A 24,669-nucleotide genomic window follows, 5' to 3' on the forward strand; every position below is an offset into this window, starting at 1 on the left:
GTCTGTCTCTCTCTCTGTCTCTCTTTCTCTCAGAGTATGGAACCCAAGATCTCATGCATGCTAGGAAAGCATCCACCAGTGAGGTCCTCCCCAGCACCAACTGTTCTCTTTTTAAAAGCCCCAGCCCCTCCTGTGTTTATTGTCTTCTTCAGTCTTGGTGAAGAAGCATTCTTCCGGCAGGGCCAGCGGGCGGGCGTAGTGGTTCAGAAGGAGGGGCATCCCCAGACCTTCCGACTCCTGTTTGGCTGCCACGATTGAGGCTGGGTGGTACTAGGTACTGGGTTCTAAAGGGCACAGACCAGGTGCGTTGCTAAACATCCTACAGGGCACAGTACGGCGCCCAAGCCCGCAACGCACAGAGCAGAATTATCCGGCCCAAACGTTAATACAACTGAGCTTGACGACCCTGCTCCGGTGCGTCGTGGCGTCTTTGGGAACAGAACCTTAGGAGGAGTACAGGGGCCCGCTCAGGCTACCGACTCCCAGACCAGATCAGCGGACGCTGAAGCCGGGCGCCTGCGCGTGGGCGGAAGGAAGGGCCTCCGGCGCCTGCGCCCCGCGGAGCGTGAAGCCGCAATAAGAGTGTGCCCGCGCATGCGCGCGCCGGGGCACTTCGGCGCTCGCGGTCGGGCAGCATTGGACCATGGCGAGTGCGCCTGCGCACGCCGCCATTTCCTGCAGCCGCCGGCCGGGAGCCGAGGTGGCCGCCGGGAAGCGCGCCCCTCGGCCGGGCGAAATGGCCGCCAGGGCGAGGCGGGCCTCGGCGAGACTGGTCCCGAGGCCGCGCCCTTGCTGGCCGCGAGGTGGCGCGCGAGGATCGCGGATGGGCCTGGTCGTCCGGCTGGGGCTGTGTCCGCCCTTCCCCCACCCCAAGGCACCGCGGGTAGAGGTGGCCTCAGCAGGCTGGTCTTGGGGTGGCCGCGTGTGCACGGCTGTGGGGCGCAGGGGACCGTCGCCTCCGGACACTGGACAGTGGGCTGCGGAGGGCAGGGGGCGGCGGGGCGGGGCGTCCGTCCAGCCACCAGAGCCCTGGGGCGGGGGCACCGGCTTGGGTACGCTGTGCCCCCTCAGTGGTTAGCCTTGCCTGCGGGAGATTCAAACCAAGCAAGCCCCTGCCCCGCTGAGAGTTCTCACCCTTGTCTTTCTATGAACCTAGTAAGTTCCACAAAGCAATGCCTGTGCCTCTCAGTGGTTATGGACTTAGTTCCCTTTGAACTTGATGATGAAGCACAAAGTTATTTCAGCAAAGTTATCCCAAACTTTAGGAACTTGACCCTATCCCAACTTGGTTCTGCTCCATCACACATATAGGGAGAATCAGTATAGTACAATAGGTTGACAGCATGGACTCTGGTGCTTGAGTTTAAATCACAGCTATCACTTACTAGCTCTGTGGCCTTGGGTGTATCACTCATGTCTGGACCTCAGTTTCCTTAAGTGTAGAATAGTAGTAGTAATAACTTTTACTATATAGGGTTGATGTGAAGATTAAATGAGTGTATATGTAAAATTTCTTGTGTATATGTAAGATTTCTTGGCACAAAATATTTTATAGATGTAACATTTCTTGGCATAAACTACTGGATAAATGTCAGAAGCTGGTTATCTGATAAAACCTTCAGGGGATAGCTCCTTCAGCCAAAACTATTCAAGGATCCTGGGAAAGCTGTTCTCTTTTTCACTTGACCAGCTTTATTGGCCTGATTTCATTTCACAAGACATTGTGTCTCATCTCCTTCCTTCTGAAATTTTGATATCAGACTTTACAACTAAAACAGATGCTGTTTTCCTCTTTGTTATTGCTTAAGTGTGGGCTTTTCAAATTTATGTTTTTCCTACATGAGGAGCAGGGGAATTTTAGGAACATTCACTTACTGCTGTCAACTGTTGTCAACCAGTGGAGGAATCTAGTGGAGGTCTTACAAGAGTGGAAAAGGACATTGTCTTTTCTATAAAGACTTTGCTTGTTTTAGGAATTGGTCGTTTATGTATTATGCAACTGGATCTATGATGTTACATTTCTCAACAAGTCTTCCTGGGAGTATTCAACCAAGATTTCCATTTCACAACCTATATGAGGTACATCTGTTAAAATCATAGAGACCCTGCTACCAAGGCCTAGGATGAAGGCTTATTCTTCCATTTGTTCCTTTGTTGCATTGGAACCCAAATTACTCTTTGTGGAGAATCTTGGCTCCATTTACCAACTTGGTGAGGACAGCCTCTATCACCATACTAGTTCTACAAAGGATTCTACACTGCTTAGTGCAGCTGGAGGTGGAAATTGATTTTATGTCCCTATTGGGAAATTTTTGTAACTCTCCACATAAGTTTTAAGAATTGCATTATTTTCAAGGTATGCTCCCTAAAAACCATATCCATCACTCCCATTGGTATTCCAGCTTGAATTTACAGAGCCTGATTTTATAGAATTAATGTCCATAAATAAAAAGTCCCAGGGATGGTGTAAATTGGTAGTGTGTCCCTATCTTGGGGTTTCCCCCAGCAGGTATTGGAAGCAGACTGATGATACGTAAAAGTTGTGTTTAGGGTGACCCAAAATTCAGGTGATGCTGAATATTTGAATGCTGGGCTCATGCTGTGAGTTACCCAATGCCGTTTTTGCCCCTGGCTGAATAGTTCCTGGAAGCAGTACCTTGCACCTTGGGGCAGGAATGGTGATGGAAGGAGTGTGCAAGTGGAGCCTCGGCTCACTTTTTCCACTTTTTTACCTGCCCCTCAAAAATCTGCTGCCTGGGACATCTGGTGAGACAACCCCCTGTTGCAGGATTGGCTTTATTTATTACACATTGGAGGCTGACTTTTAGTGAAAAGGAAGCAGGGGTGCTGAGGTCCTGTGGAGGAGGATGCCACCCACTCCCTCAAGATGGGTTTTTTTTTCTGGCTCCTCTGTGTTCTACTCTCAAGGACATGAGCCCCTCCATGCCCAGCAGATGTGACAGCCAGCGTGCAGAGGATGAGCACTCCCTTCATAGTGTGTTCATTCTTCTTCAGCATCTCAGCAGCTTATGAAGAGAAGAATGTGGCCACCAAAGTCTGTGAGGTCTTGCAGGAGACGCCTGAAGTCCTGGGGGTTGGCCAAGGAGACCCAGCTGCACCCACTCCACAACCTGTAGATCTCAGCATCCCAGAGTGGCAGAACACCCCTGCTGCACCTGAGCAGCATGTTGAACTGGAGAACTCTGCCAGCAGGTAAGGTCTAAACTCCACTGGGCTCCTGCTGGCTGCAGCCAGGGCTTTATAGGGGGCAGCAAGACACCTGTGGGAATCACTTCCTCCACTCCATGCCGATGCCTGGCACATTACAGTCAGGTGCTTGCACTCCTGCTCTGTAAGTGGAATCATGGTAGTGATTCCCTGGGCAGTATTAGTGGACTTCCTGTGATTTGAGGAAATGTGATAGTGCTGTGATAGGTGGAGATGTCTGTCCTCAAGTATAAGAAGGCTAATTTCCCAGTTCATGTGCACTCCAGATTGGGGTTCCAGTAGGGCAAAGGCAATTTTTATGCATAAAGTTGTGCTGTCAGAGAATGACAAAGCATGAATGACACAGACTGTGAAAGAGGGAGAGCAAAAGAAAGTAAAAATAGGAGAGTAATAGGGTGAAGCAGAGAGAAGGTCAGAGTGAGGAAAGGAGCAAATGTGAACAGGCGGGGGAGAGTGAGTGGCAGGAGATATACCAGGCAGTAAGTTGGTGTATGTCATTGTGTATGAGTAAGAGGGCAAGTGTGATCAACATTGGAGGTGACCATGTGGTTTAGGTGGGGAGTTTTCAAGTCAAAACCCTGCAGAAGGCATAGAGCCTGCCTTTGCCAATGCTGCATTGTCCTGTACATCTATGAACACCTTCACAGATCATTGAATATAGTATGTGTTGCTCAGTGATTTATGGGAATGCAAACAGAAGCACTAACCACTTCTGCAGATCTTAGCAAATGGTTTCTTACACAAGATGGAAATGCTAGAAATGAGCCAAGACTCCCACTGTCCCCTGAGACAGAAGATGGTGGATTCAAGCAAGGAATCTGCTGTGGGGTACAGCTGGTGTCTGTGCCTCCTTTTGCAGGGATAAAATAAAAATATTCCTCCACCCTCATGGTTCTGGGCCTTTTTATATCATGGTGGTTCCATAATTAGTTAGACAGGAGGAGGATAATTTTAGGTCCACACTCACCTGTTAGATAATAGGTTTTCTCTTTTAAAATTATCTAATGCATCTTTGACTTCATGGCCCTAAGTTCTGAAAGGACCCAGTTCAAAGACTGAATGACCATTTTTGAACTTCTGTCACCTTATATTGCTTTGTCCATGGATTAGTGTTCTATGCAGTTAGGAAGTAATATAAAAAGTGCAGCCCATAGATGAAGGATGAGGTGACTGGTTCTAGTTTTTGTCTTTTTTTTGTGGGGAAGTGGTTGTGATGTCAGGAAAGATTTTTTTTTTTGCAGGTGGGGTGAGGTTGGAGCTCAGTTTTGAAGGTTAACAAAGATTTTGCCTCGTGCATGTGCTAGAGAAGGCATTCCAGGTAGAGGAAACTAGATACTTGGAGAAAGGTATGTTTATAGGAAATGAATGTGGAATCAGGGTGGCTGCAGGGAAGAAGAGTAAATTGGTAGCCTGGCATGAAGTATCAACAGTGGACTGGGCAGGCAACTTCTGTGAGGGTTGAGGAATGCAAGCCACATCCTGAGGTTCCCAGAAGCCACTGATGGTTTCCATGCAGGAGAATGTCATGGCCAGATGACTTATGGGAGGATCAGGCTATGTGGGAGGGCATAGCAGGACAAGGCAGGAGGCCCTTTAGGAGGCTTTTTAGGGCAAGGGAGAGGTGACAAGGCCTCAGTGTTGTTGAATTATTAAAGGTAATGGTGAGGGATAAATGGAAGCTAAGGCTGGTGCCCATATTGTATGGCCAGGTGATTAAGTAAATGATGACAGGAATGAGCTAAGGTTGAGGAGATTGGAGGGATTGCTGTGCAGATATGATATGGTCATCGAACCATGTTCAATTTGAAGTGCCTGTAGAGGATCCAGGGGTCCATGACAAGTAGACTATTGATTAAACAGGTTTGGAGTTGAGTGAACATCTGACAAGGGGCTACAGAGTTGAGAGTTGTCAGCTTACAGGAAATAACTGAAGGGAGTGAGTAAGGTCACTTGGAGAATGTCCTTGGAAGCCAGTGTGTACACAGCATTCTCTGCTCCTGTCCACAAGTTCCCATGGCCAATTGTCCCACAAGTCCTTGACTGGGTAGGTAAGTTCATGTGGTTTGAATGTAGAGGGAGCCTTCCTTATAGGATGTACATCCAAACCACCTGCTTTGTCAGTGGATATTTGTATCTGTTTTCTGCTTTTCTGTATTAAAAAGAAAAGAAAGCAGGGGCTATTAATTATTGGCCTCCTAAAACCCTAACCAAGTATAAAAATGAAAACAGGTAAAAAGAAGAGAGAAGCAAAGGCAGAAAGACCAGAATTCTAGAAAATAATATTGAAGGGTCTGGGGGAGGAAGACGAGCTATGGAGTAGTACTTGAAGGAAAATTTTGGATAAACGGAAGAATTAGGAAAAGTGCAGTCATAGAAAGCAAGTCAGGTTGGTCTAACTTACTGGTGTACTATGTACCCTGAAATAAGCCCACCCAATTTGGCTGTCCTGAGGGTATGGTGAGATACCATGGGAACATACAGAAGGAGCACTTGAGTTGGCCAATCATGTGGAATCAGGGAAGATTATACCAAAGTGACAGAAGATCATTTTGAAGATGTACTTTGCTAGATGATGAAGGAGAGCTCCAGGAGATATAGAAATTATCTTGTGCTAAAATGATGATAGGTAAAATTGTGGCATGCTTTGGAAGTACCCTGAGATTTGATAGGGCTACATTTTATGGTGATAAGGAGTGGAGGAGTTGATGTTGGACAAACAATGCACAGGAACTATGTTACCATGGAAGGCCTGAGACTGCTAGACTTGGAAGGACAGATTGGCCCTTAATTGGCCTCTGGGGACTTGCAAAATAAACAGTTATCTATATTAATATAAACATTTCCCTAAATGAGAAGAATTAAGGCAGACTGCACCTATATTGTACAAAGAATATGGTTGATGCTAAACTCCTGATTACCTCTGGGGACCTGAAATTTTGAGAATCATCAAACCCAAGGGTAGTTGTGGAGAAGACCCCCAACACAGATGGGCACAGTCATCTGTATGCCATAATGAGGACTTTAGAGTTTCTCTGAAGGAAAAGGAATATCCAGGAAGGGTTGAAGCAGGGTAGTGATATGGTCAGATTTGTGCTTTGGAGTGGTCTCTGTGGCAGTAGTGAAAAGTGTAGACTAAAGATGGGCAGAGTGGAGGAAGGGAAAAGTCACTCCTCCATGGAAGTGAAGATGGTTAATGTACTAGGGCAATGGTTGTGGAGGCACAGACAGAACTGTAAAATAAATACAATGGACCTAGAATTGGGCAATGAATAAGACTTGGGGGAGCAGTGAGAGAGAAAGGAGTGTTTATTCACAGAGCCACATTTGGACTCATTTGACTTAGTGGAGTATGTGATTAATCTTGGCTCAGGTGATGGACAACCTGCCACTGTGCTGCCTAGAGCATACTGAGCAAGTACCTAGTCCATGGAGATACTGAGACAAGGATTACCCCAGCACACTGTGCTGTGTTTCTCAGGTAGGCACCAGCACTCTGCCCTCTTCCACTTAGTGGTCCAAATTCTGAAGCACATGGGTGTGATTGTGGAAAAGTCCCCTTTCCAGATGCAAAGGGTTTCGTATTTCTAGTATTTGGATCTGGTCAATGGCATTGTATCTCAGCAGACTGGGTTCATCAGGAAGTGTAAATGATGATATGCCACCTGATGGGCAGCATTTAGAGTCTGGGCTTGGGGAGCAAGGACCACTTACAGCTAATAGTCATAATAACAAGCAGTCCCTCAATTCCAGTCTGTCTAGCACCAGCAGGAAAGTCACTGGGTTACTTTCCTAGTGGATGAAGCTTAATTCACCTGGGATTCCACAAAGGACAGAGAGACAGAGTGAGAACGTACAGAATTGTGAGGGAAAGTGCTTGGAGGACAGGAAAAATCCATGTCAGTATTTTAGGATTGTTTTAGTCAGCTTTTTTGCTGCTGTGACTAAATGACTAACCAGAACAATTGTAGGGGAGGAAAAGTTTTTATTTGGGGGCTCACAGTTTCAGAGGTCTCAGTCCACAGACAGTAGGCTCCATTCCTCAGGGCTCAAGGTGAGGCAGAGCATCATGGCAGGAGAGTGTGGCAGAGGGAGGCAGCTCACATGATCAGGAAGCAGAGAGACTCCACTTACCAGATACAGAATATATACCCCAAAGGCATGCCCCCAATAATGACCTCCTCTTACTACACCCCACCTGCCTCAGTTAATTACCACTCAGTTAATCCATCAGGGATTAATTCAATGATTAGGTTAAGGTCATAACCCAATCATTTCTCCTCTAAACTTTGCATTGTCTCACACATGAGCTTTTGGGGGACACCTCACATCCAAAACATAACAAGGACGTCTGAATTTATGAAGTTAAAATCTTTTGAGGCTGGGCTCAGTGGTGCATGCCTGTAATCCCAGCAGTTTAGGAGGCTGAGGCAGGAGAATCACAAGTTCAAAGCCATCCCAGCAAAAGCAAGGCACAAAGCAATGCAGTGAGATCCTGTCTCTAAAATACAAAATAGGGCTGGGGATGTGGCTCAGTGGTCAAGTGCCCCTGGGTTCAATCCCTGGAACCCTAAGGAAAAAAAATCTTTGAGAGACCAGGCAGAATAGGGATTTCTCATGGATGAACCAGTTATTATTTCATATGGGGACATTTGGTATGCACCAGCAGGAAAGAACCACAAGACAATCAGTGCTAAACCTTAGGCTAATGGAATACTGAGTTTTCATCAGTTCAGTAATTTTTAATAGTCCATTAAGTGATTATTTCAGATGACTAGGGATGATCAGGGCAATGTAATTTGGGGTATAAAGGAAGTACTTACTGGATTTACTTTTTAATATTTTTATTACTTCATTTAGTTATACATAATATTGGGGTTTATTTTGACACAATCATATAAGCATAGAATACAGCTTACTTCATTTCATTGCCCAGTATTTCCCCTTTCCCTCCCCCTCTCTCTCCCCTGTTCCCCTTCCTCTACTCTGTTGGTCTGCCTTCTGTTTATAGCTTTTTTAAAAAAATAGTTCTTGGGCTGGGGATGTGGCTCAAGCAGTAGCATGCTCGCCTGGTATGTGCGGGGCGCTGGGTTTGATCCTCGGCACCTCATAAAAATAAAATAAAGATGTTATGTCCACCGAAAACTAAAAAAATTCATTCTCTCTCTCTCTCTCTCTCTCTCTCTCTCTCTCTCTCTCTCTCTCTCTCAAAAAAAAAAATAGTTCTTTATAGATCTACACAAAGGTGAAATTCAGTGAGGTATATTCATTTATGTACAAAGCATAGCATTGGATTTCCTGAATGGCTTTACCAGTGAAATTAATTCCTCAGCCACTTGAAAGAACCAGTAGAATCACCATGTGGGAAATACTTATTCTAACAAAATTTCAGCAACAGTACTGGCAATGAGGGAAAGCTTCAAGCGAGTAAGAGAATATACATATAAGAATATGAACATATTTATACACATGAGATGGGGGAATGGAATAAAATAAAATTGATGATAAGGAAAAGTCATAAACATCTGTATATTAACAATTCTATAAGCAAGTAATGCAAATTTCCAACTGAAATAAATGGTGAACAAATTAGTTTTTAAGGGGCTTGGATTATAGCTCAGTGGTGGAGTGCTTGCCTCACATATATGAGGCACTGGGTTCAATCCTCAGCACCACATAAAAATAAATAAATAAAATAAAGGTATTGTGTCCATCTACAAGTAAAAATATATTTAAAAAAATTAGTATTTAAAAAATAATCTGGGTTATGTCCATTATTTCCATTCAGGATACTGAATTTGAAAAATTAAAATTAAAGAGTCCTAGTTGGGGATATAACTCAGGGGTTTAGCACTTGCTTAGTCTGTGTGAGGTTTTAGATTTGTAGCATACACTGGAAAAAATAAAAATAAAAAATCTGATGTTAAAAAAAAACAATAAAAAATAATCTGGGGCTTGAGGTTGTGGCTCAGTGGTAGAGCACTTGTCTAGCATGTGTGAGGTACTGCTAAAAAATATTTAAAAAAAAGAATAGCACCATAAAAAATAATCAAAGCTATGACTAATAAAATTGCATTATTGTTGTCTAATATCAGGCAAAGCAGAACCAGGACTCTAATAAGTAGAAATATCTCATGGACACTGAGGACACTGATATATCTTTAGGAATTTTATAGAATTTATGAAATGTTTATATTAATAACATTTTATTCATTAAAATTACTTTTAAGGAAGACTCAGCATCATTTTGGCTTTGACCATGCAGTTTATATAATATTAAACAAAACTCAGTTCTTTTTGTCTTCTTTCTTATTACAAGATGAAAGAACATTTCCTTTGGGACTTTATTGTAATTTAGGAATTTGGGGAGATGGCAAAATGTCAGAAGTTATCAGGAGGTCTTTAACATTTGATTAAACAGGATTATGAATTAGTGAGAAATAATACTTGGTTATATCTGGTACAAAGTAGCAAAAAATCTTAAAGTAACCATAGAAGGTAACATGATTATAAAGAATCTTACTACCATTTAGAATTGGAAAGAGTTTTTAAAATAATAAGGAACATGATAGGATAGAGAATTATTTTTATTTATTCTAATCAGTTATATATGACAGCAGAATACTCTTTGATTCATTGTACATAAATAGAGCACAATTTTTTACTTCTCTGTTTGTACACGAAGTAGGGTCACACCATTCATGCAATCATACATGTTCCTAAGGTAATGATGTCCATCTCATTCCACCATCTTTCCTATCCCCATGCCCCCTCCCTTCCCCTCCCTCCTCTTTGCCCAATCCAAAGTTCCTCCACTCACCCCATGCCTACACCCCTTTTATAGATTAGCATCCACTTATCAGAGAAAACATTCATCCTTTGTTGTTTTGGGATTGGCTTACTTCGCTTAGAATGATATTTTCCAACTCTATCCATTTACCTGCAAATGCCATAATTTTATTCTCTTTTATTGCTGAGTAATATTCCATTGTGTATATATGCCACTTTTTTTTATCCATTCATCTATTGAAGGGCATCTAGGTTGGTTCCACAGTTTAGCTATTGTGAATTGTGGTGCTATAAACATTGATGTGGCTCTGTCCTTGTAGTATGCTGTTTTTAAGTCCTTTAGTATAGACCAAGGAGTGCGATAGGGGAATTATTTTGATAAGACAAAATCTTTGCTTTTTAGACATATTACTCAGAAGAAAGACCATTTATAACTTTTTTTTAAGAACAAACCAGTGATCCAAGAAAATTTTGTTTTAACATAGCCAAACTTTATTTTTGCATTAGTGTAATATTTTATACTACATTTACTTTTTTATTTTAAATACATTAAATTTTAATAAGTTTTACCATGACAAATAAAATTCCTTATCTGTATACTTTGTATGATCTATTTATTTTTAAAATTTTATTTTTTCTAATTTGTTATATATGACTGCAGAATTCAGTTCAACTCATATTACACAAATAGAGCACAATTTTTCATGTCTCTGGTTTTACACAAACTAGAGTCACACCATTCGTGTCTTCATACATGTACTTAGGTTAATGATGTTCGTGCTTTATATGATTTTAAAAATATCCATTTACATTTTGTCTTTCATAATTTTTGGAACCATTAGTCACTTTAGTTAAGAATAAAATTGTTCTGTTTTCCTTAACAAAAATATACTTTGCATATGTTGCACAAAGTTATTTCCTTTTGTCATTACTACTTTTAGTACTCTCATTTACTGAATGTAATTTTAGCCATTAAAAACTTCTATTTTTATAGAGAAAACCAAAAGGTAGGTAATTTTGGATAGTTATGCATCAGGATTTTCAGCACACTAGTAAAACATATAAGTATACATCACTAAACTTTTATAGTTATATACTTATTATAGTATAATTTTCAATGTGGACAAATTAACATGTTTATTAAGAAATCCAAAATAGCCTTTCTGGAACATAGAAAATACGAAACAAAAAGACATAAACTTAAAGATTAGATTTACTAACTACTTATAAATGATCTAAGTATGTAACAAATATTTATTAAGTCTAAGGTTTTAGGTTACCATAAAGATGTAGAAACTGTCTTAAAGCTAACATATTATAAAACATAGTTATAGTTGAAATAAAGTTTGTCAGAATAATGATTTTTACCTGGCTAAAATCAATTTTGCATTTTAAAAATTTAAACATTTAATGGATATAATGCTAGCTTACCTGAATATTAACCCTGTTTAAGTCTGGGAAGTATATATACAGTTCAGTAAAAATATATTCTATCCAGGTATGGTGGCACATACCTAAAATTCCAGTGACTCAGGGGGCTGAGGCAGGAAGATTGCAGGTTTGAGGCCAGCCTCAGCAACTTAGCAAGATCTTACCTCAAAATAAAAACTAATAAAAGACCAACATATTGGTGCACTCCTATAAACCCAGTGGCTTGGGAGGCTGAGGCAGGAGGATGGCAAGTTCAAGGCCAGTCTTACAACTTAGAAGTTCCTCAGCATGTTAGTGAGACTTTGTCTGAAAATGAAAAATAAAAAGGACTGGGGATGTGGTTTAGTGGTAATGATCCTTGAGTTTAATCTTTGGCACAAAAAATACATATATACAGATACACATATATGTGCACACACATATACACACACATATATACACCCAAATATATATATATATATATGTATATGTGCGTATGTGTATATATATATATAATATATATATATATATAATATATATATATATATATAATATATATATATGTATATATAATTTCTTGAATTATATGTAATCTGATAACTCAGACAACAGCTCCTTTTATTATACTGGTCTTGGCAAAGTTCTACCTAAATTTGTAAATTTCAATTTTTAAATGCTTTGGGTTAATTTTTATATGAACACTATTTTTGTTTACATTGGAAATATTATTTCCTTAATTTATGGGAGTCACAATTATTTAATTCATATAAATGCCTATTTGTAAATAAATTAGAAAAGAAGATAAGGTATTCTTTTTAAATATATATTTTTAGTTGTATATGGACACAATACCTTTATTCTTTATTTTTACGTGGTGCTGAGCATAGAAACCAGTGCTCCACACATTCTTGGTGAGTGGTCTACCCCTTGAGCCACAAACTCAGCCCTGAGGATAAGGGATTTTAAAATTAACTTTGTAATATCATTTGGAAGTATTCAAATATTTTAAACACACACACGCACACGCGCGCGCGCGCACACACACACACACACACACACACATACACTTACATACCTGTACAGACCTTATGACTTTAATTCTAAATTTTCAAGGATGAGTTGGCCACAAACCCAGAAATATGAAACTCAGTGGTTTACATAAGCCAGCTGGCTGTGATCTCTGCGTCCCATGCTGGTGAATTTCCCCCAGGATTATATTTCTGGGAAAGGGGGCAAATTGAGGTTTCCTTTTCAATATGAGGGCTGAAGTATCCCCCCAGGTAGATTCTTGAGATTTTCTTTTGCCCTTATGTGTCATCTGTATTTCAGAGGCTATTGAGTAAATTTGGGGTGAGGGACCAGAAGAGGCACCAAGCAGATACTGGGGTATCTCTAAGCCCGTCCTAGTGGATGCAATACCCAAAGTGATTCCAGTGATGTTTTTCAGCCTCAGTGATGTTTACCCCCTTTTGGGGGTAGCCCAGCCCCTGGAAAGGCTGGAAAGGTGTCTAAAGTTCCAGTGACTGTGTTCAGTTGAGAGGCTGGAGCTAGAAGAGGAAGGTCTTGCAGGGGTGACAGGAACTGGTGTTGAAGAAAGAGAGATGAAGGGATTCAAGTAGGTGACTGAAAGGTCCAAGGTGATGGAATGGAGGGAGGGGGGATATGGGGAGAGGGTGATGAGAAGGGGGAAATATTGGATGAGTCAGTTTGGGGAGACCCCAAATTTCCCAAAGAGGCCATAGAAGCTCCAAGTGATCCTTTGGAGAATTTTGCCATTTCCAGAGATTCTGGACATTTTTGTCCATAGGGGCATAGCATAAAGTGAACATATGCCAATTCATTGTTCCAATACAGTGTTGTGTGTTACAAAACAAGTAAAAAAAAAAAGTTAATACAGTAATTCTGCATCTTTGTTCTTCATCTCAAAAAATGGCATCACCATTGAGTAGGGTCTTAATCAAGGAGGTAGATGGTATGTTTAATGCATGTTAAGTGTGATGACTATGGGATTTGTAAGAGGTGAGGTCAGGAGACAGATACATAAACAAATGGGATTGGAATGTGGAGGTGTGGTTTGGACTGAAGATAGATATTTGGGAGTCCTCTGTATGTCAGTGGCAACGAAAGCCTTGGGAATGAGTAATATCGTTTTGGGAGTACACATAAAGTGAGAATAGAACACAGAGTTTGGAACCTTAGAGGAACTCGTGTATTAAAAGTTAAGGCTGAGGAAGAGAAGCCTGTCATAGTGATGAGGGATGAATAGCTAGAGGGCAAGGTGGCTAAGCAGTGTGTCATCCTGAGGAAAAAATTAAATGAAAAGAGGACAGAAAGTGGCCAAATGTTCCAATGAACTGGAGTTGTTAGAAACTTTACAGGAGTGTGTTCCAGGGATGATCCTTATGCAAAAACAGCCACCTGCACCTGCCAACAGTTTGTGATGACTAAGACAAATACAAAATTGCCAGTGTAAACTTTTACAGCAGTTTTGACATCTGCAGGACATCTAAGCGTGTCATGAGTAGAGTTATCTGGTTGAGAAAGGTAGACACCAGTTCTGTGTTGTAGTGAGTCCCATGGTGTGGGAGCTGTGGCTATGATACCACATGTAGGAGCCAGGCAGTTGAGGGATGGGAAGTTAATTCAGCACGAACAGTTTTGTGAAAGATGTAACAGTTTCTGTGGAATGTTGATGGCAAGGGACAAGAGTGAATGTAGACAACTCTTTCTATGGTGTTTGGTGTGTGGAAAGGAAAGACAAGGGGGTAAGTTGCGGGAATACTGTTGTTTTAAATGAAACATTTAAGTGATTGCTCTAATTTCAACTTCCAACCCACCGTCATCCGTAGAACGCGGTGGACAAGGGAGAAAGGAAGTCCCGATCCCAATTGACATTTACTAGCTGTAAACACCCCCTCTCGATTTTCATCGTAAAACAAGATACTATCGGTTTGTAGTAATAGCTGTGACTACTTAACAGTAACTCGATGGGGGTCCACAGCTGTGACAACAAACCTGCCTTAATACGTGTGCACTTGCTTGTGCGTGTAGCCGACCATAGGGGTAACTGTTGCAAGTACACCTGCGCGCCGCCATTTCCCGGAGCCCCATGAAAGTATGTTCCTTGGCCAGGCGAAATGGCCGCGGGGGTGAGGCGAGCCTCTTTGGAGCTAGTCCAGAAGCCGTGCCTGTGCCTGCCACGAGGTGGCGCGCAATGACCGCGGATGGGCCCGTCCGCAGGCAGGCCCCGCCCTACAGACTTCAGGTTCTCAGAGCCCTTCCCACTCCGTGAATTCAACAGACTTGAGAATGTAGTGAGCTTGTTGGGTCTACTCCTGCTCTCGCCCCAACCGAGCCTGCCAAGATATCCTGGGGAGGAAACTCCTGCTCAAATTGCCAGGACTTTGTGGGTCCTAGCCATGTGCACAGGTCTTCATAAGGACTGGGGCCTGGGAAGAAGCCTGGATAGTTTATATCTTTTTAAGAGGTGCACATGAGTTAGGGTGGAGAAGAACTGCAGAAAGGAAATATGACAGTGACAGGAAACAAGACAGGGATGCTAGAGTGTTTCCAGCCAGGAGAAGACTGTCAACATTTCACTGAACCAAGATGAACTTTGTCTTTTAACTGACAAGGAAGCAGGGGTGCTGAGGTCCTGTGGAGGAGGATGCCACCCACTCCCTCAAGATGGGTTTTTTTTTCTGGCTCCTCTGTGTTCTACTCTCAAGGACATGAGCCCCTCCATGCCCAGCAGATGTGACAGCCAGCGTGCAGAGGATGAGCACTCCCTTCATAGTGTGTTCATTCTTCTTCAGCATCTCAGCAGCTTATGAAGAGAAGAATGTGGCCACCAAAGTCTGTGAGGTCTTGCAGGAGACGCCTGAAGTCCTGGGGGTTGGCCAAGGAGACCCAGCTGCACCCACTCCACAACCTGTAGATCTCAGCATCCCAGAGTGGCAGAACACCCCTGCTGCACCTGAGCAGCATGTTGAACTGGAGAACTCTGCCAGCAGGTAAGGTCTAAACTCCACTGGGCTCCTGCTGGCTGCAGCCAGGGCTTTATAGGGGGCAGCAAGACAAGACAAACACAAAAACTAAACAGGTCTGTTAACCCAATGCAGGTGTGAGTGGTTAGGAACCACAGTGAAGCAGACTACAAATAACCATCCCAGGGGTAGGTCTCCAAAGGTTTCAACTTGGAACAATAATAGCAAATTCATTGGACGAAGCCCAGCACAGAGAACCATGTTATCTCATATCCAGTTAGAGCCTAAAAACCTGTTTTGGGGTCAGTATTCAGGGTACTTTTGCCATTCAAGGACTTAAAAGCAGGAACATATGCCCTGCTGTGTATGGGACTCACTGCCAGAAGTAAAGGCTACAAGTTTGATGACAGCTTTCATTGCCATCATCACCAGAATAACCATACATAGGACAATAACTCACTTCCATGGTGATGACCTAGGGTTGTGCACTAATTGCAAAACGCTAGTAATAGTAGACCAAAGAAATAGAGTCTGTGAATTTTCTGAGACACAAGATGGGCCAGTAAGGAGCAGGACACCAGGGATCACTCAGCACCATTGCTATGCTTTCCTGTAAGTAGCTCAAATTTCCCAAAGTGGTAGTTTTCTGGCTCCTGGCCTCAGTAGAGCAGTGCCTGTTGACACCAAATCACAATATTTCCAGCTTCGAAACCTAGATAGCTTAAACAATATTTTTTCACATTGGAAAATTAGCTCTCAGTTTTTAAACTATGTTTTTGTAAGAAATATGCTAATTAATTGCCCACTAGCTGGGCACAATAGCACACACCTGTAATCCCAGCAGCTTAGGAGGCTAAGGAAGGAGCATTACAAGTTCAAAGCCAGCCTCACTAACTTTGCAAGGCCCTAAGCCACCTAGCAAGACCCTGTCTCTAAATGAAATATATAAAGGACACATGATATGGATCAGTGTTTCAGCACATATTCTGTCTATTTTCATTTATAAAAATACAAGGAAATTAGAAGTTACTGGATCAGACAAGTGTGGTCTCAGAAAGGGCTTCACAGCTGTCAGATCAACATTAGAAAGACAGAGAGCAAGAGAGAATGTCATGATTTGATGACATTCTTCCCATTCCTGCCAGGTAATCTTTATCTCCATCTCTGTGATAGAATTTTCTGTCCCTCACATTCATCATTCCTAGGAACCCACCATTGACTCCAGATCCATCATTATATGTAGTAGAGGTTTCTGATCCAAGGCAAGACTTACCTTATTTTCAAGATTTTTCCTTTCTTATGCATTGTATCTTAAGCATGTCTTATGCATTTCCTGTCCCCTTACCTGATTTTGAATTACTTCTTGCTCTGACCTGTCTCAGTTCTAGGAAGTGGTCCAACAGGAATTAGAACCCAACAGTCAGAGACCAGAGACTGCACTCTTAGTTACCATGATATTCACACCACCTATCTATTCATGATAATCCCAGAAAAGAAAAAATCCAGTAGAGTCACAGGGAGGGGTGCAAGCAAAATACATCATATCCAGGATGCTGAGACAAGGATTTTCTGTTGTGGGAATAATTCAACTAAGACCTGAAGGAGTTTACTTTTCAAAGATCTTGGGAGAAAGCAACATGGGCAGAGAAGACAGGGAAGAAGGCCTGAAAGTTGGTAGGAAATTAGGTTAGCAGGGGTAGGAGCTAGGCTTTGTGGGGCCTTGTAGGCTAGGGAGAAGAGGCTCTTGGTGGGGGGAGGTGGGATGTTTTCTAGGAGCACTGGAGGGCCCATGCTGCTAACACTGTAGTCCTAGAGGACTTCAAATGGAGGTGTTTTTTTTTTCCTTTTTTTTGCCTTGCCCTTTCAGTTCTGCTGTCCCCTCAGCTATTCCCCAGACATGGATCACAGCATACCAGAAACTTGCTAATTGTTTAGTCAGTGGAGGATCTTATTTACCCTTGTAACAATTCGTTTTTCTTTAGCTCTACATTTTATTCCTCATCTATCTTTCCAGGTTTCCATCAGAACTCCTTTTTCCATCCAGTGCACTTCATCTAGTCTCTGTGGTGCATTCCTGCATCACAGGGTGATGTAGGAATAGGTGCAGTGTGGTTGGGTGTATTGAGATGAGGTGTCTCACACTATCCATGGTGGGAGAGTAGGCTTTCACTTGTTATCTATAAAGCCATGATAAGTTTGGTACTCCTAGGAAACTATATCTGGAGCTTCAGTTGCACATGACATTTTGATAGTGTAAGACAAAAAGCTAGGTAGGTGATACATCATGATTGTTCTAATTCCTACCCCCTGTTATACTAGTTGAGATCTCAGGCCCTGGATTATCTGGCAAGGGGGTTGTATCCCAGATTGTGGGCCAGGTGGTTGCAGCCATATCTATAGCACAGTGTGATTGGCAGTATGTTGCAGAGAAGCTCAAATCAGGCCAGGACAGTGAGTATCATGTACACACCGTGGCCAGAGGCTGCTACAGGATGAGCTGGAAGAAAAAAATAGGTAATCCCTGGTGGTGCCTAACAGAATGTCTTGAATTGCAGTGGGCATTTGTGCTGACTTTGGGTATGGGACTTGTGCCATGGGGTTAATCAGAGTGAGAGACAATAGGGGCCTTTCCAAAGAAGGGCCTTGTGAGCTGCCTTGGGGGTGAGATTCCCGAACAAGGCTGGTGTTGCAGCCAGGGTGTGAAAGTTCAAAAAGCCATAAGATCTGTCAGTTTCCTGTCTCTGCTAATAGTAAAATGAGGTGCACCTGACTTTCTTACTCATCAACATCTATTCATTTGGCCTTCTGCCCCTTGATTTCATGTTCTCCTGAGAGTCCTCTGCAGGATAGGGGAAGAGAAGCTGATGCTAGAAAATGGAGTGTTTCCTCCAGTAAGGAGGTGAGCTGGGCTTAGCCTTTGGGCTGGGTTTTGTCTCCCTCTTATGCTTCCTCCTGATTGTTGCATCCCTGGCAGCTGCATGAGTAAATCACATAGGTCAAAGCCCTTGGTAGTAGTTAGGAATTCAAAGTGGATATTGGAAGATTAGGGTCTTGCCACTGACTCAAAGTGTGACCTGGGCCATGTCTCCACTCACTTTGCCTGAGGTTTGTCATATGCAAAATGAGAAGTTCTATTCATTGATCTCTCAGAAGCCTTCAGAAGCAAATGATGAGTCAGGCATGCTGGTGCACACCTGTAATCCCAGTCATTCGGGAGGCTGAGACAGGAGGATCACAAGTTCAAAGCCAGCTTCAGCAACTTAGCAAGGCCCTGACCAGTTTTATGAGGCCCTGGCTCAAAATAAAAACCAAAAAAGGGGTGAAGATTAACTCAGTGGTAAAGTGCCCCTGGGATCAATCCCAAAAAACAAAAACAAAACAAAACAAAAATGCAGATTATGAGTGATTTGCATGTATTGTTTCAAAACCACCAGCATTCATTAAAACTTATTGAAGTGGGAGTTTGAGATTAGACCACATTTAGCTCAGGAAAATGGCATGTCTCTGTGTTGATATGCTCTCCCCTTCCTCCATCTATTTCAGGGTGAGAAGTCCTTCAAACTGCATGGTCACTGTTACTGTCACTGGTGCTTCTGAGCAACCTCATGTTTATATTCCAGCTCCCCCAGTTGAATTGGACTCCAGCTCAACCACGTAAGAAGGGATACCTAGCAACCTAGGAGATGCTTTCTGAACACAGGGGGTTCCTTATTTCTTCTTTAGAGGTAAAACACCCAGCTTTTTTTCAGTGTTGCTTCCCCTGAAATGACTCCCCCAACTCCCAGCACTCGCCACTATATAAACTTCTACTGGTAGCCTGGACACAGTTATAACACACCCACACCTTCTTCTCCCTAACCCAGTAAGAAGCTGAGATGGTACTTCCCAGGGATTAGTGGATACAGCCAGCAGAAAGGCTCTTTCCAGAGGACCTTGATAACATGCCTGTGCAATTGGCGTGGGGTGGTCAATGAAGGCCTGTGAATGCCAGGCCTATGTCTGTTTCTCTCATGTGCCCTCTACCTTACCTGCATTTCTGGATGCCTCTTAGCTGCAGGAATAGATGACATTGCAGGGAGCCTACTGAGAGAGTTACATATGTGTTGAGTGGGGACCAAAGGGTTCTCTGCTGATATCAGGTCAGCAAGCTGAAATGTGCAGGATGGAAATGAGGGCCAAATTTGGGGCAATGCTGAGCCCAGCATGAAGCATAACTTGTTTCCAATGCTGCCAGAAACCTTCCCGAATAAGGTGACTTCTTTGGCATCTGAAACTCCACAAGTGAGAAGGGAAAGGTGAGATTTGACATGGAGATTTTTACGAGCTGAGTGCTTCCAGGAAGGGCACTGGCTGAAAAGGACTGTCTCTCTGCATTTAAGTCTTGGAGGATGTCCTAGATATGGGCAGAGAGGATAGAAAGCACAGCCCCAGAAAAGGGATTGAAAACCTGTTGGACTAAAGTGCAGATGTCTGGGGAAAGGGTGGGGTCTTGAGATCTGAACAAAGAAGGTCATGTCCCTGTTGCTTGTAGGGAGCCTCATTCTAGAGCTCTTGGTCCAAACACAAGGTGAGATGAGACTTTTTAGCTCCAGTCCACAATAGTGTCAGCAGCCTAGCAGGTCCATCTGCTGCTGCCTTGGGAGTCTGGTGTATTGGGCGGGGAGCCTACCAGCACTCTATGCTAGACCTTTCCATGAGTTTCTACAGTTCCTTCAACCCAGCCTGGCTGGACTGACCTCCACCGTGGGCCAGGCTCAGTCCTCTGGAATCTTTTGGTATACCTCTTTCTGTTCTACTCTGCTCCTTGTGCAGCAGAGGGATTCTTTTCGTGAAGGAGTACATGAATGCTAGTGAAGTGTCTTCTGGGAAGCCAGTATCTTCATCTTATGGCAGGTAAGAGCAAGCCTCAGATCCTTCCTTGTCATGGTCTTTTGCTATATTTCCTCCTCTCCTGTATTTCCCCCTTCCTCAGTATCTCATCAAGGGCTTGGGCCAGAGTATCTTCTGTGTAATCACATGTTGAATGGGTGACTAGTGCAATTATCTTCAGATGTGATTTATACATTTTCAGGTGTTCTACCTGACTAGGTGATTTTTGAGTTTTCCTGTTACACTTAATTTATCCTGTACCTTATTTCCAGTGCCATCCCTTTCTACCTGTCCTTGTTGCTTTCTTTTGTGAAACCCCAAGTATATCCCTTTTTATAGAGCTGATGGTGCCCCTGGGGACCACCTAGTTCATTCCATTCTGTTCCAGATCACAGGGATTCTTTCTTTGGCTTCCATGCCCTTTCATGCCAGGATGCCTCATTTGAACACACAATAACTAGCGTTCCTGATATATCTATAACTTTTCACTGATATATTTTTATGTGCTTGCCCTCTGACGCCATATGGAAGGAAAGGATAATTCTGTGTCATCTAGGTACCACCTACCTGCCCACACTGACAAGGGGTACCTTTAGGAAATGGTGTTTTTATTTTTTTTATGACATATCATCTCACTGCAGGGGTGAGGACAGGATTGGGCCTCTGGGCTTGCAGACTGGCTTTCACCAGGGCTGTGAATTGATGAGCACAGCTCTAGCTCAGTCTGCATTGGTTGGCTCATTTTCAGCAAGATGCTCAATCTCTGAGCCTCAGTTCACTCATTTATAATTCCTTAGAATTTGTAATTACTTAGTTTTTGATAGCTTTATTTAGTAATAATTTACTCCTTTTAAAGTTTATAAATCCAGTGAGCTTTGGTATACTCATAGAAACATGTAGCCATTACCACTAACCAATGTTAGAATATTTTCATCACCCCAGAAAGAAACCAGAGGCATATTAGCAGCCCCCCTCCATCCCTACCACCCACACATCTATTTTCTGTCTCTATAACCTTGTTTATAACAGGGAGGTTTTGAGATTAGGAATAATGTTCATGAAGCCTCCAGAACAGCCATGTGAAAGCTGTCTTTGCCATCTGGTATTTGCTTCTCTGAGAGTCACTTGACTGAATGAACTATGTCCAGCTTCTGCTTTTTGTTCTACTCGTCCCACCAGTCTGTTAAATTTAATTCTCAGACTCTGACAAATATATTTTAAATTTGACTTTAACCATTAGTCAAAATATTGTCTTATGAACAAACCTATAGACTTTTCTTTAGTGGGCAGTGAGAAATGAGAACTTGGACTGAAAATCTAGCTAACCCTTTATTCTGAGTATGACCTTAGGCACTCTGCCTAGCCTCTGAGCAGCTTTTTCCTAACTACCTCGTAGGGCCACCAGTTGACTCCTAAGGGAATGGCAGCTTCATTAAGGATTATCTCAAGGCTTGTACCTATTTAGTCGTCCTTCCCTGGCAATACTTTTTAACCATCAGTTTTTATATAAATTGCAATATTATTGAAAATGAGAATACAAAATTTTTAAAAACCCATTTTACCCCTACTCCCACCTGATAACCCAAGGACAAGTATTATATTAAATGTTTCCTTCATTTTTTTCCATCCCCAGTGTCTGATTTCTGCTGTGAGTAGGCTTCTGGTGACTATCACATTGTAATGCAGACATATATATGGGGAGAAAAGTCCTGTTTCTGTTGGTCAGTGGATTTGAAATTCCTCGTAGTATACACAGCCTCCAGAATTATAACCACCGCACCCTTGTCATCTCCCTTGCCACAAGAGGGGTTCTTTGTGCCCCATGAAAGAACTCTTATCAAAGAGAATTATGCCTCCTTGGTACAGCCCCTATAGTATCAAGTACCATTTAGGATCAGAGGTGATGGTTATCAATGTAGTCACATCTGGCTTGTGGCCAGAAAGTTAATTGGAAAACTGTCCATTATGCATCATGATGATAGTGATCTGGCTTCCATCTTCTTTCGTCCTTTTCTCCATCATACTCTGCAGTGTCAGCAACATTGAGAAGTCATTTGACATGGAGAAGAAACTTCTATATGACAACACATCACACTCTGAGAGGTATGTCTGCTTTCATACTAGGGAGCTCCATACCATATGTGTTTGGTTTTATCTGGTGATTTGCAGCTTCCAACCTATTTACAGGATTGTCACAATAGTGCAGGACACTGGAGGATGGTACCTCCCTTATCAGGATGCCACACTAGGGACAACTAAAGCCTTTGAACCCAAGTAAGAGCAAAGGGTAGACAAAAAAGGTTACTGGAAAAGGAAGTGGTGTCTGAGAGCACAAGGTGTTCATGTCAGCAGTAGTGATTCCTCAGAGTAGAACCTAATTAACTAGTACCTCTAACCAGAAGTCAAAAGAAAAAAATAACTACAAAAGAATGATGAGGGGGATTTTTTTTAAATGGGCTGCTGTTATTAACAAGGCAGAAAACAGACAGAACTAAAAATGCAAAGTGGTGTGGAATCATTGAATTGAATGAAGGGCACTTCATCCAGCAGTTTCAAAAGTCATCATTAGATGTCAGCAGAGTCACAAGATAATGTTAATGACAAGTTCTATTTTTAAATTATTGGAATAGAGTGTTAAAGAGTCTTTGAGATTGAATCTATTCAGGTTACAGTGAAGGAAATTGGTCTGGTAGGATATGTAACATACCCTTAATTCACACAGGGAGTTAGGGACAGAGCCAGGACTAAAGCCCAGGTTAGAGATGTTTGTACTCTGACACATCCCTTCTCATTTATTAAGCATTTGTTATTTATTATTCTCATTTATTATCTGAATCCCAGATAACCACATAAATCACATCACCAGATAAAATCTTAGCAGAGAAGGCCAGTGTCCTAGTCCATTATATGTTACTATAACAAAATACCAGAGGTTATTGTTATTTTATAAATAAAAGAGGTTCACTTAGCTTACAGTTTAGGAGGTTCAGGGGTATGGCACTAACATCTTTTTGGCTGTGGTAATAAGGGTTCTCATGGGAGGTGAGACATCATAAAGGCAGGAACATGTGTAAGAGTGGCAAGTGGCATGCTCAGAAAAGGGATCCAGGGGAAGTGCCATGTTTCCTTATAATAACCCATTCTCATGGGAACTAATCTGATCCTGCAAGAACTACGTTAATCTCTTTTGAGGGTAGTGTCCTGCCACAATCCTCCCACTATTCCCCAAATCCTGAAATATACCATCAATGCCACATTGCCACACTGAGGACTAAGCTTCCATCATATGAACTCTTGAGGAACACACTCAAATCATAAGTAGACCACATGAAACAGGTTGGTTAGAAACCTGAGAATTAGCCAGTTCCACAGGAACAAATGAAATGAGGCATCCACTTTAGCAGTATGGCAGACCAGATACCCTGGGGGTCCCCCTTTCCACTACACATCTCCTAAATCTAGAGTCAAACATTACTGTTTAATTGCTGGGCTTAGAGGGAGAAAGGGAATTCTCCAAGGAGATCACCCTAATCATTTGCACACTTCATACATGCACACATACACAGACACACATGCACAGATAAAAAACACAAGCTGAAAGTGGTGATAATATACAAAGGAACAGGATGCAATGAGGGCAAGAGTCTGTAGAAATGCTTCTGTCCAGAGAGTAGACCCTGAGCCAGCTTATGGTAATACTAGGCCTTGGAAAGGAACTACAATGGCCCCAGATTGTTAGAACTACCCCAGCCACTGTCAGAAGCAGGCCTAAATCTCTGGAAGTAGGTACTCCTAATTTCAGCATATAGGAGGAGAGCAAACAGGCACCCTCATAGGTCCTGTCTAAGGAGAAGAGGCAGAGGTGACTCTTGGGGACAAAACAAAGATCCTGGAATGTGGGAGATAATTGACCCAGAAGTCAGTACCTAGAACTTTAGCATAAGCTCCAAGTAGTCACTACAGGCAGACTTAAGGTAAGTGTGGGTCTAAGAGTATTGGGGCTGGGGACCAAGGCTCAGTGGTCCCAGGCATAAAGAGAAGGGACATCAGGACTCGTTTGGGGGAGTAGTGCAAGAGCCTACAACAGCCGAGAACTGGTCTAGCCTGTATCTCTGCTCCCAGAAAAAGATGTCAGGCTGGGAATCCTGACAGCAAACTGAGACCTGGCTGTATCACATCAAAAGTCTGTATGCCAGTGTGGAAACTGGGTTTTTGTTTCTCACAGAACAACTGGAGGTATCTGTACTTACTGCAGCCGAGAGATCCAAGACTGTCCAAAGATCACTCTAGAACATCTTGGCATCTGCTGCCATGAATATTGCTTTAAGGTAAGAAAAACAGGTGGTGCTGCTGAGAACATCCTACAGAGCACTGGAGTCTCATGGGTTCA

At 42.6% G+C, this 24,669-nt stretch overlaps 1 protein-coding gene across 1 annotated transcript in view; it reads left to right on the forward strand.

The window, feature by feature from the left end:
• The window catches only part of Znf185 (zinc finger protein 185 with LIM domain), a 50,855-nt gene that overhangs the window by 22,498 nt on the left and 3,688 nt on the right, over nt 1–24,669 (forward strand). The window contains exons 17-22 of the mRNA XM_077106289.1: nt 3,016–3,213; nt 15,240–15,437; nt 18,954–19,064; nt 20,223–20,303; nt 22,311–22,382; nt 24,505–24,607. Coding sequence (XP_076962404.1) covers nt 3,016–3,213; nt 15,240–15,437; nt 18,954–19,064; nt 20,223–20,303; nt 22,311–22,382; nt 24,505–24,607 — 763 coding nt within the window. The remainder of the gene's footprint in view (nt 1–3,015; nt 3,214–15,239; nt 15,438–18,953; nt 19,065–20,222; nt 20,304–22,310; nt 22,383–24,504; nt 24,608–24,669) is intronic.

This window comes from Callospermophilus lateralis, chromosome X (genome assembly GCF_048772815.1).
Source record: "Callospermophilus lateralis isolate mCalLat2 chromosome X, mCalLat2.hap1, whole genome shotgun sequence".
In the NCBI taxonomy this organism is placed as follows: Eukaryota; Metazoa; Chordata; class Mammalia; order Rodentia; family Sciuridae; genus Callospermophilus; species Callospermophilus lateralis.